At 31.2% G+C, this 16,695-nt stretch overlaps 2 protein-coding genes across 2 annotated transcripts; both read left to right on the forward strand.

Annotated features, from left to right (window-relative positions):
• Window positions 1-2,396: 2,396 nt before the first annotated feature.
• Window positions 2,397-7,173, forward strand: LOC148305986 (4-vinylanisole receptor-like). Its single transcript, XM_088265795.1, has 6 exons — window positions 2,397-2,497; window positions 5,625-5,794; window positions 5,868-5,967; window positions 6,051-6,155; window positions 6,876-7,031; window positions 7,117-7,173. Exons 2-6 carry the CDS (start codon window positions 5,643-5,645, stop codon window positions 7,171-7,173), a joined length of 570 nt encoding a protein of 189 aa, XP_088121921.1. The 5' UTR covers window positions 2,397-2,497; window positions 5,625-5,642.
• A 555-nt stretch (window positions 7,174-7,728) lies between these two features.
• On the forward strand, window positions 7,729-15,899 carry Sec6 (Exocyst complex component Sec6). Its single transcript, XM_088265781.1, has 11 exons — window positions 7,729-7,906; window positions 8,413-8,561; window positions 9,361-9,556; window positions 10,270-10,524; window positions 10,925-11,206; window positions 11,931-12,113; window positions 12,845-13,003; window positions 13,216-13,323; window positions 13,522-13,701; window positions 14,231-14,623; window positions 15,584-15,899. The coding sequence occupies exons 1-11, from the start codon at window positions 7,823-7,825 to the stop codon at window positions 15,830-15,832; spliced, it is 2,238 nt and encodes a 745-aa protein (XP_088121907.1). The 5' UTR covers window positions 7,729-7,822; the 3' UTR covers window positions 15,833-15,899.
• The last annotated feature ends 796 nt before the right edge of the window (window positions 15,900-16,695 follow it).

Below are 16,695 nucleotides of genomic sequence, written 5' to 3' on the forward strand. Positions count from 1 at the left end.
AAATAGATTAAGTGTATTTATTAGACGAGTGCTGTGCCATTTCATCCGGTTAGGTATTGTCAAAATGAATTTTCCCAGAATCTGTATGGATTAGTAGTTACGTAATACGGCGAATCAATTTGTGAATGTAATGGCAGACCATATCCGGTTTGACTAAAAATTCCCGGTCAAATCTTATAAAGTACAAAAATATTAGTTGCTATTTTTGTTTATAAGGAAAGATAAAGTCAGTGCAGCGTAAATACTTACAGAAATAAAAACTAAACTTCATGTAGTAAACATAGATAAGACTTAGCCTCCAAGGGAAACATTGGGAAAACCGGATAGTCTGCCATTGGTTTCGCGAATTTCAATTTGGCACTATGTCCCGATTCGACATAATAAAATATAATTTGACCATGCATAATGAAAGGTTTCGCGAATTCATTTTTATAATGTGGGGCGCCATAGTTTTTTTTTTTTTGCGGAAACCTTACATTATGCATGGTCAAATTATATTTTATTACGTCGAATTGGGACATAGTGCCAAAGAGGTTAAATCATATTTTACGACAAGTGTCTTTTTCAATTAAAAAAGAAAACAGTTTGTTTAGATGCTACAAAAGGCATTTATTTATTCCTATATATGAGCAAAATCCAATATGGATTCCATATAATATCTTATTATATCAATACTTTATTTAATATGTAGGTATATCACAACAGCAAAAAAACTAGATTTTTGGCCACCATGCGTACATTTCCTGAAATTAATTATATTTCCAAACAATTATGTCAAGTTACTTACTTTAATGTTTTTCACATAAGAAATATTCGAATTGATTTGATAATTAAGTATCGTGTTATTATCCACTTTGCCGCAATTATCGTCCCCACTTACCTTAACCTTTAAACCTAGTATATAAATAATTACCATGATTTTAACAAAAACTACTGTCCATTTATTCCTAAGCGTTGTCCATAAATGTGGCTCAATATCAAAATAATATTTAGGTTATTATTTTCCAGTGATTTAGTAATGATGATTGGTTTTAAATAGGAGTGAAATTTTACCATCATAGAGATATTCCCATCAACAGACCAATCAAAAGCTGGTATACTAGTTCAAATTAATTCAAGGAACTGTATCATTTAGATATGGATTTTGGACAGTGCAGTGGTGTAGAGTAAAGAATTTATATATTTATGTAAATATATATATATATATATATATATATATATATATATATATATATATATATATATATATATATATATATATATATATATATATATATATATAAATATATGTATGTATATATATATATATATATATATATATATATATATATATATATATATATATATATATATATATATATATATATATATATATATATATATATGCATGTAAAAATAATTTTTTGTTTAAAAGAAGTTATTGGGATGAAAAAAAATACTCCTACATGTTAAAAGGATGATGAAAGCATGCATGTTTTTTTGCTTTTGTGATTAGTCACGTTTCATAAAAAATGAAGTTCCGAATTCGATTTTTAGTTCTTCACGATTAGATTAGTTTTAGTATAAGGGCAAAAAGGAAATTAAAAAAATATGCAAAAGGGGTGAAAAAGTGTAAGTACACAACTAATACATACATATTGTTTTAGTAATGTTTTTGTTTCACGATGTTCAATATGCACACTAATTTTGACGTTTTTCTAATAATTACCAATTCAATTACGTACTCAAGAGCATCACTATTATACTATCTTTGTTTTGAAATCAAAATATTACTTATTTTAAGCTAAATATCAAGTGCCACCCTTTGTTTACTTAAATACTCGTAAATAATACTTGACTCTAGAAACGGATATAAGTGAAATTTTGTAGACAAGTGATGTATTCTCTATTTTAAAAGAAAATATGGAAGGTGTCAAAAAAGTAAACCTCGTTGAAAAATATTTAAGATTTCCTTTAATAGTACTCAATTTCTTTGGTCTTTGGCGAAAAAACAATAATCCGTATCTATACTTAATTTACTCTTTGTCAATTTTATTTTTCACCCAGTACTTATACGCAATATTTCAAATTATTTATATGATAAATGTTTGGGGAGATATAGAAAAAATAGCTGAGGCATCCTTTCTCCTTTTAACTCAAGCAACGCTTTGCCTGAAAATTTTGCTTTTTGCTTGGAAAAAAAGCAAAGTTATCTTTCTTACGGAATGTATGAACAGTATTAAATTCGCTCCTTCTCGACCGGTTCATATACAGTAAGTTATTACATATTGTCAATATTCAACTAAATTAAAAATATTATACTTAAGATACCCTAATATTATTGCAATACTTTAAATATTCTTTATTTTTTTTCCAGAATCATCAATAAGAGTTCGTCGATTCAAGCTGGCGAATATTTTTTATTTATCTTTATGACTTCTTTGACAATAGCACTTTGGGCCATATTTCCACTAATTGATTCAGCGCCGGAAGAAAGAGTTTTGCCTTTCAAAGCTTGGTAATAAATTAATTAAACAAAACATAACCCTAAAAATATAAATTCCTCTTCGTATTTGTAGAAAGTTTTCTAGTTTTTTTTGAAAATCGAATTTTTAATTGAAAAAAGTTATCTTTTATTTTATGTACGTTTTGTGATGATCTAGCTTTAACTACGAACATCAACGCACTTAAGAGGTGTAAGGTTTAAATGGTTAAAAATTATCGAGATTAAAATTACTTACTCTCCAAATTTTTGTTTTAGGTTATATGTATAAAAAATGCTTGATAACATTTTGCAAACACATTTCCCCCCATTTCTCACAAGTTTTTAATTCCATATTAATGTATCCATATAAAGCGGAATTAATGTACGAGTAGTTTACAAGAGCCCTTTTTTTAGAAAGTCGAAGTTTTTCATAAAAAAAAATACGAAAAATAATTAATTGGATTTACGATATTTATTTGTACCCGTTAAATTTCTTAATCTACAAATCATTTTAATATGCATCAAAACGCGTATACAAATTTATTTATTAACAATAAAAGTTTAAAAAAAACACTGTCATCAGTTACCCGCTCTCAGTATGAAATATTTAGAACAGAGCCCTCAAACTCGACGGTATTTGTACAATAGTTTAGTGCAGAGTGCAGGGACCATAGTTCGCGGACTAGGGAGCCTTGCATCTAGACGCGTAGATACACAATTTTGTTGTAATGATGAGAATTAAAATGAATTAAATTAATTAAAATGAATATTTGAAGTGAATTTTATCCTTTATCTCCCTTATTAATTTTTATATTTCAATAAGAATATTATTATTTGCCTTATGATTATTTTTACTGATTGGTGTACTGTGGGGATACAAACAGTAACATGTAATATATATTTTTTTAATTTCAAGGTATCCATTACCAAATGAATTGACGCCATATTATGAATTATTGTATTTCTACCAGATAAGCGGGATTTGGTTTAGTGCCATGATAAATGTTAGTATTGACAGATTATCGACAAGTATGACTGCTTTGGGATGTGCTCAAGTACAAATACTAAAGGATAACCTCATTAACGTAATTATACTATTTTTTCTACTAATATTGTAATATTATTTCATTCACTATTACGCCCATACAGTGATGGGATTAAAAAATTTCCGGTTCGCCCTTTAGGTACTACTCCTACCCCCCCCCCTATTATATTTTTTTTTCACATTTTTTAATTTATTTGTTTTTTATTCTGCACATAATAACTGAGAATGCTCCAACTGAAATAGTAGGTACATATTTAAAAGTCAATTAAAAGTAATGTGTATATATATATATATATATATATATATATATATATATATATATATATATATATATATATATATATATATATATATATATATATATATATATATATATATATATATATATATATATATATATATATATATATATATATATATATATATATATATATATATATATATATATATATATATATATATATATATATATATATATATATATATATATATATATATATATATATATATATATATATATATATATATATATATATATATATATATATATATATATATATATATATATATATATATATATATATATATATATATAATAATATATAATAAAACCCTTATCCGCACCCCAATGGTGCATAGGGCACTGTGTCATATTAACGCAGTGTTATCTTAATCGTTTACACATGAAGGAAAGGTGATCAGCCCTCCACTTCAGGTACCAGTCCATGGTAATATTGAATAAATATTACAGTGAAAAAATCACTTATATTTATTTTACCCCCCTTGGGAATCGAACCCGGGACCTCCAGAACGGTAGCCGAGCGTGCTGACCATTACACTACGGAGGCGGACGTATATATATATATACACAAGCTCTGTCACAAAGTAGGCAACTACATCCCACATGAAATAACTAAAAAATAATAATAATGAATAGAGTACATAAAAGAAAATGACTAAAAAATAATTCAGTCAGTTTTATTGAGAAACCTACTTCCAAATTGCCTTTTAGTTGTCGTCTACATGCTTTGATATTCCTTTTTTAATCCTAGTGAAATCAGCTGTGTGGTAACATTTTCTAAACCAAGTTTGTACTGATGGAACCTTTCAATCATCAAATTAGCTACACTATTAATATTAAGGAGACTTCTTTTATCTCCTATACATGATCTCAATCGGAAAATTGTGTGACAATAAAGGGTTTAAGGACCGGTTCGGCGAACTCTAAAAATTTTAGGCACCGGTTCGCTAGAACCGGCTAAATCCCATTACGTGATGACGGTGCTTTTATTTGGCCAAATTGAAAAAAACGAATGTGGCGACTAAATAATATGAATAATGATATACTGCTCGTACCAAAAGTATTTATTAAGTATATGGTAGTAAAATACGTATATTTAAAAAGATTTACAAAACAGATAAGCTTAAATAAAAAAGGTGTAGGATTGATTGATTAGTACCTCTGTTTATATATCTCAAAGAAATTGGGCACTAAAACATAGGAAAAAATGTTTGCTTAAAATTTCACCATGAAATTTCTTTGAGAAAAACAAACATTTCGAGAATATTACCAACAGGAAAATTCTTGTTATTTAATAAAATAATAATTGCATTGAATATTTATCAAATAAAACATACATATATTAATGATTGGTAACGGTAAAGGGCATCGTAACGTAATATTTTTAAAATAGATATTTCGTAACATTAATATAAGAAATGTCGATCGAATGGATTTTGTTAAGATGCTAAAATATATTATTTTGTTTTTTAATCCTACTTTGCTTACAAAGTACCTAAAGAAATCTTTATATTGCGCTAGCTCCTGTATAAAATTTTACCCAGAATGATACAATAGTATTGCAGTTTCTTTCACCATAATCCGTTTATTTATGATTAAATTATTCATTTGTTTTGTTTTCACAGCGAATTTAATTTCTAAAAACCTTTTTTTTTTCAGAAAACTTTTAAAATCAACCTGTTATTATATTACGTTATTGATATTTGATTCACAAATTACTATTTTATTTATTTATTTTTATATCTACATAATTGAAACACCCTGAATTGATCCCTTTAACATAAAAAATAATAAATAATAATCTATAATTTTAGATTGAAAACTACGCAAAAATGGATGTTGATATTATACAGGAAAGGATATTAAAATATAAAAACAGGCCTCAGATGAAATCTTTAATTTATAAGATATATATTCTTGATATTGATGAAATAATACAAAGAAGTCTCGTTAAATGTATCCTTCACCATAAATATATAGTAGAGTAAGTTTCTTGAAATAGTTTTAAATTTCAAAGAAACTAAAATGTCTATTTAATGATGTACTTTCTTTACTAGATTTATTTCCAAAATGGAAGAAAGTTTTCATTGGGGAATTTTGTCTCAGTTTGCGGCAAGTGTTGGAATAATTTGTATAACTGGACTACAATTGACATTGGTTAGTGGGATTTTATTTCTTCCTTGTTTATTATTTGTATGTAACTAATTAAAATTACATCTTAAATGATCGTCTTTTTTTAGATCAGTCCAGCCAGTTTAAAGTTTTTCACGAAAGTAACTTACTTGATCGCAATGATGGCACAAATATTTTTCATTTGTCGAATAGGAAATGATATTTCAGTCCTAGTAAGTATACATATTTCGTATAAGACATACAATATACAGCAAAATGAGTTTGTGTAATTCAGCTCTTATGCCAGAAGCTAATGAAACTTCTTTGTAGTTGAAAAGTTTTGAGATCATAGAATTAGGCATGGCATCATGAATCGATCAAAAGTCGACCTGTAGTATCGTAGTTAATGTCGCGGACTCTAAGTCAGATGCTTTAGGTTAAACTGCCACTCTTTCACAACTTGATTCCAAATTTCTAACACACCCTTGTCTGAAAAATGCTTTGATAAAAAAGGTAATAAATAAAAAAAATAACATTCAAATTGACTTAAATGAAGGCTATACGTTTCTGAATTTTTAAAACTATTAAATTAGAATTTTTGATTTACATTTACATAACGGCTATGAAAATTTATCCCTAACCACCACAAAGTCAAACATATTCAATAAACAATATTAGTGTATAACGTAAATATTATTTAACTGAATATTTTTGACGAGTAATTACAAGTAATTTTAGAGGAAGTATTTGCTGAATATTATTTTAGCGTTGATGTTTAAAAAATTAACATATAAAGCATTTTTTAAAATTAATTATCGTTCTTTTATTTTAAAATTTAATTTCGTTTAATTCATATATATTCATAATTCATAAATAATGTTTGTGATACTAGTTCAAAATATTTTCCCCCTCTTTTGTAAAAAAATATTCATTTTTTCAAATATGTCATCAAGAGCGGAGAAGTAATCGAGGCTGCTTATACCTCACCATGGATAGATCGCAAACGGAGATTTAATACAACTCTTCTAATTTTTATGGAAAGATTAAAACAGCCTATTGTAACAAGAGCGGGATATTTTTTTCCATTATCGCTTCAAACATTCGTATCAGTGAGTACACATGATTATAAATTATTCAACAACAAAAACAGCATAATAAAACATTTAATTGGAATTCTATTGTTTTTTTTTCCAGATTTTGCGGTCGTCATATTCCTATTTTGCTGTTCTTCAGCAATTAAACTCGAAATAAGTTTTTAATATAATTACTTTTTTATTTATTTATGAAAATCAGTTTAATTACTGAATAAACATTGAATCTTTATATCTTTTTTGTACAATTTTCGTTACCAATATTTAACACGTTTAACACCATTGGGGGTCACCGATGACCTCGCCTGTGTTGGGCTGCAGCGCCATTGGGGGCACCAGTGACCTCAATCAATGGCTTTATTCAAATTGCTTTAACTAATAAAACAATAAAATAAACTAGATAAAATATATAATTAAAATAGGTAAATTACCGAAAAGTTTTTTTGTGAATTTCAAAATTTACAAATTTTAGTACTGTCGTTTAACGTGTTAACTTTATTTTAGTTGTAATTTTTATTTTATTTTAGAAATCATAAATAATTAAAAATTGTATTGATTGTTTGAAAATCTTTTGGTGGATTTTTTACACATTCAGACTTACGATCGTTTGCCATCGCCAAGGTAAAACGAACGTAGCCTTTTTATATGAACCATAGAAATTATATATTTTTCTGGCAATACTGCGCTTAATGGGCGTCAAAAGTTAGTCTGTGGCGTCAAATGTCAGTTTGACAGTACGGACGGGGGAGTGGAGAATATATAGTAAGAGAAAATAGTGAATATTTTAGATATTAGATAAAAAAAATAAGATGGAAGAAATTGAAAAAGAAGCCCAAGAAGCGGCTTTAAAAATGGTTGTCAATATGATGCAGAGGCCCGGGCAACTAGAAAAGGTAATTTCTACTTTTAAGGAGGCGTAATTAACTACGGACTCTTTCGTGAAATTTCGTTATTACTCCTTGCCTCCATGCAAGTAACGATTTATCGCGTCAATACGATGCAGTACCCTATGCACCATTGGATGCGGACAAGGGTTAGAAGAAGGAAGAAAAAGAAGTTTAAATCATTATGAATATTATTATTCATTGTTGGGCTATATATCCAAAATTAAACACTGTTATTGGATTGAATTCTACTTTTATATACATATATGTGAAAATATGTGACGCGTTTTGTCTTATTAAGACATTATCAAACACTCATGTGTACTCATGTAACTAGACGAAACGCATCACAAATTATCACATATATGTAAATAAAAGTAGAATTCAATTCAATAACCGTGTTTAATTTTGGATATATTACCCAAAAATTCAATATGGAATTCTACCAACTGTCTGCAGTTACAATAAATTAATATACATATCGTTTTGTTATTGATTAAATTATGTTTTGCCAGATTGAACAATATAAACGAAGGATTTCTCATAAGAAAGCGTCAGTAGAAGCCCAACTAAAGTCGGCGATGCAAAGTCAGCTAGATGGTGTTAAAGTCGGATTGAGTCACCTTCGCGAATGCCTGGATGATATTCATGACGTCGTTTCACGGTAAATATTTCGGCTTTATAGCAACACCTTTTTTATTTATATTCTTTAAAGTATTTATCTTCTTCTATGGATGTTATGTCATGTGCATGTTTAGACAGGCGATATGGCGTAGTTGGGTAGTCGCTTGACTGCAAAACTGGCATTGCGGGTTCGATTCCTGTCAATTGCAAAATGAATTTATGAAAGATTTATATTCAATTAGTCTGGGTGATGTATTTTTCACATTTACCTTCCCTATCCTTACTATCCAACCTGCAGACAAGTCTCAAGTAAGTAGGGGCTTTGCGGGTAACTCCTTTAAAAAAAAAAGTCAGGTCCCCCTGATGTCAACTATCACTTGAGAGTAATTGTCCTTGTCTTGGGCAGCTCTAAATAGCACCTAGATGTTCCTGATCCTCGTTTAATCTCGTATATTCCGGAGCCTGGAGATCTGTTTTCTACCCACATCTTGTCGACCATCTATTTTACCCTTATTAGGAGGAGCAATAGCTCGCACTCTCCTCTTAGCACACCCCCTAGATAGGACATCTTCCGGACCTTGATATCAGTCAGCAACTGTCTCCCTGCTCTTGCTCTTTGGAGCAAATTTGCATTGCTGACCATATCGATCCATGGAATGCGTAGCATTATACGGTGTTGCCACATTTCGAATTTATTTAATCAGTTCATAGCTGCGGTTCGAAGAGGGTCCACGATTCAACTCTGTATAGAAGTACTATTTATGTATACATAATTCTGTATAGTATTTATATTCAGTTTATATCTCGTGGGGTTTGATCGGGGTGGTATTTAATTAAAGATTGGACACTCTGGAGACTTCTTTGAGCACCGTGGCCCCCCTGTGCGGGTCCCTGCAAGCCGTGCGGGAGGAGAACATGCGACACTCGCAGTACGTAACGGCTATGGATAGCCTGAAACATATTTTCACAGTTCCTGAGAGTGTTGAGAAAACTAAACAGTGGATCAGTGATGGCAAATTGCTTCACGCTCATCAAGTAAGTAGTTACATTTAATACTTTAGTTCAACAAATTATCCATGTATTTATACTTGGAAAAATCTGCGATGTCGAAGATGTTGCGCGATGGGGAAGAGTTAGAAGACATTTCTGGAGAAATGGACGTGGGAAGAGCAAGTTCGGATCGAGTGGTTAGAATAGCAACAGATAGCAGCATTAGAGGTAACAGGCCCCCAAGAACACCACCTAAATGATGGAGAGGCAGCTGGTCTTCCACCTCCCAGGAGCGGACGGGGGAATAATAGGACACAATCCTAACTAAACAAGAAAAAGAAGAAGATTCATACTTAATTAGTTCACATATATTTTAAGGAGCCTGAAATGATATTTTTTTAGGTACTTCTATTTTCACCAGTCGATTATATGCCAGGTCGTAAGCCCTGGGATGCTCAGACTTCCATCTTCTTTCATATAAAAAGAAACTATAGATGCTTCAAATCAAGTTCAGACAACTTTAATATTGACATCTCATCCGTAGGGTGAATAATCCAGTGTCTGATGTAATAAATAATATTAATATTGTTACAATGATTAAAGAAAACACTTGTTTTTTACCACTTGAGTTTTAAAGACTACATGTTTCAGAAGTTAAACTTTTATCATTAATATTGTTAAAAATCAACTGGAAAAAAATGAAGTCTCTAAAAAATTTTAATATTTAAACTTAGTTAAATAATGTTATTTTTTTGCAGTGCTTAACCGATTTGGAGAATTCTCGAGATGACTTGCTGTACGAGCTTCACAAGTTACCAAATCAATCCAATCATGATAAAATTATGCTCAAAGCTTATTTTGAGGATGTGGAAACATTATCTAACTTGTTGGACAAACAAATTAGACTTATCCTCGGGAGAACGTTGAATACTGTTCGTAAAGAACCGACTGTTATCGTAACTGCCCTACGATTGATCGAAAGAGAGGAAAAAAGGGACCTACTAGCAATTCAGGTGACTTCTAATTTTATACAAAATGTAACTTAACACTCATGTTCCATTATTTATATTTCAAATGAATTTTAGTAGGGGAATATTTGATACATAAAATAAAAAATGTATAAATGCACCATGCTTTGAAAAAAATAGGCATTTATTATAAATTTTAAATTTTAAAACATGATTGATAGATAAAATCTCACACTGTTTCAAATACATACTATCAATTTGCAAAACACAAATCTATACCTCCTTTAGAAGTCCTGATATTCAAACTGTGTATATTTTATAATAAATTATTGAATATATTATAAAGAATTTTGTCTCTTTTTTGGGACAAAATGTTTTGTCAATGTCACAAACATAAATTTCTTTTAAAATAAATTGATGTGTTATTTTCAAAATCATTCTTTAGCAAGAAAAGCAGTGCGGTTTTATGCCTCCCGGACGACCAAAGAACTGGCGCAAGAAGGCATTTGAAGTGTTGGAATTGTCCGTCGCAACTCGCATCGAAGGAACTCGAGTGGACGAAAGAGAAGACAATAAAATGTGGCTTGTGAGATATCTGGAGCTCACCCGACAACTAATACTGGAAGATTTACGCGTTGTAAAGACTTTGTGTGTGCCCTGCTTTCCTCCCCACTACGACATCGTCAACCAATATGTACAAATGTATCATAGTTGTCTGTCTTCTAGCGTAAGTATATGATTTTTTTTAAAAATTCAATACATTCCCAACCTTCATTTAGTCACAGGGGCTGAATCGTAGAAATGTGAAGATATAATGTGAAAAAGTTATCTGCTGAATTGGTGGAGAACCTCATTCGTCAGAATCATAGATGAAATATTTCTCATTCAATAAGTTCCATATTTAACTGTACTATAGTCAAATCAATATAAGTGATTTTTTTTCACTCTTATATTTATTCAACATTACCCTGGACTGGTACCTGAAGCGGAGGACTGATCACCTTTCCTTCATGTATTAACGATCAAGATTATACTGCATTTATATAATGCAGTGCCCTATGCACCATTGAGATGCAGATAAGGGTTTGAAGATGAAGAAGAGAGAAACTCAAACCAAGAACGTAGAAAATGTATATGCATGACAGCTGTGAAGGCAACGGACTGGTTATTCCTTCACTTTCTAACGCATTTCACGTATCTACTAATTTTTGGTTATCAACATTGAGGCTAAACCGCAAATAAAGTTGCACAGTTATTCCTGCTTCAGCTTTCCGGCTATTGTCGTTACATTAAAAATAAATAAGCAGAAATTTTCCATATTATACTTAATGCCAAGTAGTATCTATAATAGACAATATTCTATTTAAAAAAATACAATGAAGGTTAATCATACTTATTTCAATATTATAATGATGTTGCTGTAATAAAACAGTGCTTTATATTTTTTCCAGTTACAAGAGTTAGTTCAAAGTGGCATAGAAGGAAATGAATATGTGTCATTGCTTTCTTGGATATTGAATACATATCCTGGACCTGAATTGATGCAGAATCCCGAGTTGAATATAGATCTCTCAGGATTTGAACCATTGCTCAGTGAGAAGACTTTGAATGAAATGCAGGACCAGTACCTTCAGGTATTCTTTGTTTCTGGTTTAACTTTTGCTATCATCTTATTTATTGTTATGCACAATGTAATAAAATGTATTGCTTTTCTTAGTTTTTCTTGGTTTTTTTGGTGAACCACTATCAAAATTAGGATGTTTTTGTAGTGAGATAAGCAGGCATCATGCAAGGAGGTATTACATTTTGTGTATTTGCATTTCTATTACCTTTTGTATTCTTTTTCTTCTTCTTTTAGGACTAGGTCCTGTCATTCTCAGGTCGCTCCTGGGAGGTGGAATACCAGTTATCCTTCCATCGTTTAGGTGGTCTTCCTGGGGGTCTGATCCCGCCTATGCTGCTGTCCGCTGCCACCCTCACCACTCGATCCGAACTCGCTCTTCTCACATGATCTCTCCAGAAACGTCTTCTTTTTCTTCCCCATCGCACAACACCTTCAACATCGCAGATTTTTATAATTTCTGAGTTTCTAACTCTGTCGCGAAGTGTTAGGCCTGCAATGGGTCGTAGAGTCTTCATTTCCGATGTCCTAAGAAGGCTTTTTGTTCTCGCGGTGTCGGCTCTTGTTTCCGTACCGTATGTCAAGATCGGTCTTACGCAGGTTTTAAAGATCCTCACCTTATTCTCTTTCAGCATGTATTTGTTTCTCCATACAAATTTTTTTAAGCATCCAGCTACAGCAGAGGCCTTATTTGCTTGCTCTCTTACCTATTAACTATTGTATTGATTAATTTTATTGTCCCAGAAAATGGAAAAGAATTGTATGGAGTGGATGGAAAAGACCCTTCTGTCGGAACAGGCAGAATGGGCAGCCGGCGGCCTTCCAGAACAAGAACCACACACCTCGGCCTTCCACACACATGCACCTATCATAGTTTTTCAAATGATTGATCAAAACTTACAGGTAAATTATAATTTAAAACATGATGAACATGTTCACAATTCAATTATTTATTTTTTATATAAAATCACTCACATTTTATGAGAGGGATTGATTTTATTATCAATAATCTGTGTGTAGCTGTTCAAGCACACTAATTGGTATTTGGTATGTAGTGGTATGAAAAGAGCATTTTATGTACTATAATAGTAGTGATTATTTTTTACTGATTTCAGGTGACTACAACAATAAGTAAGCAATTAACCTTTAAAGCACTGTTGATGAGCATTGACCAGGTGACAAGATATGGCCAAATGTATCGAGATGCTATTATTCAATTCAAGGTATTTTTTGTTGTTGATATCTTCAAATGCAATTTTTTTTACATAACCTAATAATATAAGTTGTGAGAGCATTCTCTCCCTATCTATTATAGGCTTTTCCACTGCACTTCTTCAAGCATTTAAGGGCTTATAAATTCATATCTATCGTTATTGTCACTACTTGCAAAACTTTTTAATTAATATTTTTGTTATTGTCAGAACAAACACTTTAAAGATCGCAGCCTCCTGCCGTATTTCACTCAACACATAATAACAGTGGTGAACAACTGTCGCCAAATGCAAGAGCTTGCTCGGCAGACCGAGAGGAGATATTGGCCGAGAGGAGAGCACCATGCGGGAGCTGATGCCAAGGTGGAAGCTCTCTTGAACACATTTGAGGTGAGTTTTCATTGAAATATACATATTTATTAAGTTTCAAAGTAAATCCCATCTTTTGAAATTATGAAATGCGGACAAATTTTATCAATTTTCAAACTATAAACAATCCCCATAGTGGTGAACTTTGGGACTGACACTGAGCCACTCATAATGTCATCTTCAATGGCAGAAAACCATCCACAACAGACGCCCGTGTCAAAAATCTACAATTCAGAATCAGCAAATCACTTGTGAACCATTTAAAAAACAGAACCATGGTTGAAATATTTAAAAAATGCAGTTCACAGTCCTTTCCCAAATTTGAATAATATAACTTGCTATTAATGTGTCTATTTATTCTGAATTTATTTCAATTTTTATATATTTAATCTAAAATGGACTTACCTAATAAAGTGTCTGGCTTTGGCGATAAGTATCCCTAAAAAACAGCACTTTTGAAAATCAGCCACAAACTTACACAATCATTCGCTATCTGGCTATCTAGTTTTATGTTTATATGAATAGTTTATTAAACATTATGTAATTTCAGGATTTACGAAATGAGGCTGTCAAATATTTACTCGAAGAAGCTTTCCTGGATTTGGAAACTCACTTCGATGAACTATTCACCGCCAAATGGATGCAATCTTCCATTCCCATCGACACCATTTGTGTTACCCTCGAAGATTATTTCCAAGATTACAACCATCTGACGTCTAAAAACTTTGAGTATGTCATCACGGAAGCTGAAAATATTGTCTGTAAGAAGTACATTACGGCAATGCTCTCCAAACGCCTGACATTGAAGACTGTGGAAGAGAACCAGACCGCTGTGGCGAAGATATTGCGAGAAGCCAACCAGATCAAAGCGTTCTTTATGAGAATCGCACCAGATGTTAGCAACTTGGAGTGGCCTTTCGAAATAATCAACATGTTAGCAGAGGTAAACATTATTATTATTATATATTTTTTAAAATTATTTATTTGGCAGTAACCCAGTGAAAGGATGTTTCTGCCAGTATCAAGTATTATTTTTATTTACAAACAAAAAAATAGTAGAAAATAATAATAACAATTAATATAAAATTTCATAGTTTAAATGCATTTAGCTTTATCATTTTAGAAATTATGCCCGCAATTCTAGAATTAGGTTCAGAAAGAAGGGTGGGGAGTTGGATTCACCACACATTGTACTATTTAAACTTCATTATTTGTTGTTGGAGTTTATAGTAAAAACAACTACTTTTTTGGCCCATTGTGGCTTCATTTGATGGGCCAAAAGGCTTATTTAGTCTAAAAGTCTGTCTTTGTTTACTCAAGACCTTTATCTTTTTTGGTAGGAAGAGACATTTATGTATATATATTGTGTATTTGAAATGTGTGTTCGAAATTCATTAGACAATATAATTTTATTCATTTATTGGTCTGTCTTTGTTTACTCAAGACCTTTATCTTTTTTGGTAGGAAGAGACATTTATGTATATATATTGTGTATTTGAAATGTGTGTTCGAAATTCATTAGACAATATAATTTTATTCATTTATTGTTTCGGCATTAACTTTGTGGTAAGACATGTTACAATGATTAAAGAAAACACTTAGTTTTTTACCACTTGAGTTTTATTATAGACTACATGTTTCAGAAGTTAAACTTCCATCATTCAGGTCTGTATAATAACTGTATAATGTTACAGTAATGTTAAAGTGGTAAAAAACGAAGTGTTTTCTTTAATCATTAATTTTATTCAGTTAAAAAAACTATATATATTTTTTAAACTTAATATATTCATAAAAAATACCTTTTTTAGTAGATAGCACAAATTGATACAAGTAAATTATGACAAAATATTAGATATTTTTTTTTGGTTTTGACATTTCATTTCACTGCTTTTTTGATCTCAAGGTTCTCAAATGTGAAGATATCGACATGTTGTCACTGGACCTCCACAAGCTTCACGACAAGTGTCCCGACATCACAGAGGACCATCTGATTCGGCTCCTGAGCTTGAGAGGAGACATTCCTCGCAGCGACATCAAGGAGCGCGTGTCTTACATCGTCAACACGAACAAGGGGTCCCGTCAGCCTCCAGCCAACAGCATATTCAATCAAATTGTATTCAACGATAGATTACTCTCACACTTCACACTTTAAATTTTTGTCACCCGTTCAACCTTTGTAAATATATAACATTATGAATTAATAAATTATCTTGCTAAAATGGTGTTTTATTCTTCTTCTTCCTGATGTAGTCCTTGTAGCCTATTTTTAAGAGGGATTAGCCTCCTGCTATGTCGATTCCCAGCTGTCAATTCATCTCTTTGGTGGTCTGCGAGGGATTTGTCTACCTTGGGGTTGTTCGTGCAGTGCGATGTGGGGTAGTATGGTTTCATTCTCCTCCCATGGGCAAACCATTGTCTCCCCCACCTAACGACATCTTTGATCTCGCATATTTCTCTTATCCTGGTGTTCCTTATGCTTAGTTTTGTTTTTTGTGACAATTAAAAAAAAAAACATTGCACTATTAGTTGGTTTATTCCAGGAGGAAAAACTGAAATATTGGGTGAATTTAATTCTATTATGCAAGGCTCTGGATTAATTTAATGAAATGGGAACATATGTATATTTTTTAAAAAATCTCGAAATGTACAGAAATATTTAGTTGTAAGGAACACCTTTTCCCGGAAAATTATCATAAGTTAAGCTTAACTTGTATTGTTTTAGGAAAGCTGCTCAAAAGAATTATACACTTCATTTGTGTTATTACTGCTTGCCAACAAAGGTCAATCTTTTTTGATGGTCTACTTTTAAGCTCCAAAAGGTTGACCCAACTGGTCAACAAAAGAAAACTCTTCTTACTAATTTTTATTGGCTCTGATTTATTTTGTATGGTCGTAATAATTGCTGTTTTTCTTATTTGAAATTTTGAATTTTTTAAAATTTAATTTTGATTCCCCGAAATAAGATTAAATAATTTTTATGATATTTCGATTTAGGAGATTTTCATTTATTTGATT

Source organism: Brachycentrus maculatus, unplaced genomic scaffold (genome assembly GCF_059751285.1).
Source record: "Brachycentrus maculatus isolate JH-2025_06_01 unplaced genomic scaffold, ASM5975128v1 h1tg000258l, whole genome shotgun sequence".
Lineage (NCBI taxonomy): Eukaryota > Metazoa > Arthropoda > Insecta > Trichoptera > Brachycentridae > Brachycentrus > Brachycentrus maculatus.

Coding starts and splice junctions, on each gene's coding strand:
- LOC148305986 (XM_088265795.1), top strand. CDS start 5,643: ATGGATGTTGATATTATACAGGAAAGGATATTAAAATATAAAAACAGG. Junction 5,968..6,050: donor CTGGACTACAATTGACATTG/GTTAGTGGGATT, acceptor GTCTTTTTTTAG/ATCAGTCCAGCCAGTTTAAA. Junction 7,032..7,116: donor CGCTTCAAACATTCGTATCA/GTGAGTACACAT, acceptor TTTTTTTTCCAG/ATTTTGCGGTCGTCATATTC.
- Sec6 (XM_088265781.1), top strand. CDS start 7,823: ATGGAAGAAATTGAAAAAGAAGCCCAAGAAGCGGCTTTAAAAATGGTT. Junction 10,525..10,924: donor GGGACCTACTAGCAATTCAG/GTGACTTCTAAT, acceptor ATCATTCTTTAG/CAAGAAAAGCAGTGCGGTTT. Junction 12,114..12,844: donor TGCAGGACCAGTACCTTCAG/GTATTCTTTGTT, acceptor TTATTGTCCCAG/AAAATGGAAAAGAATTGTAT.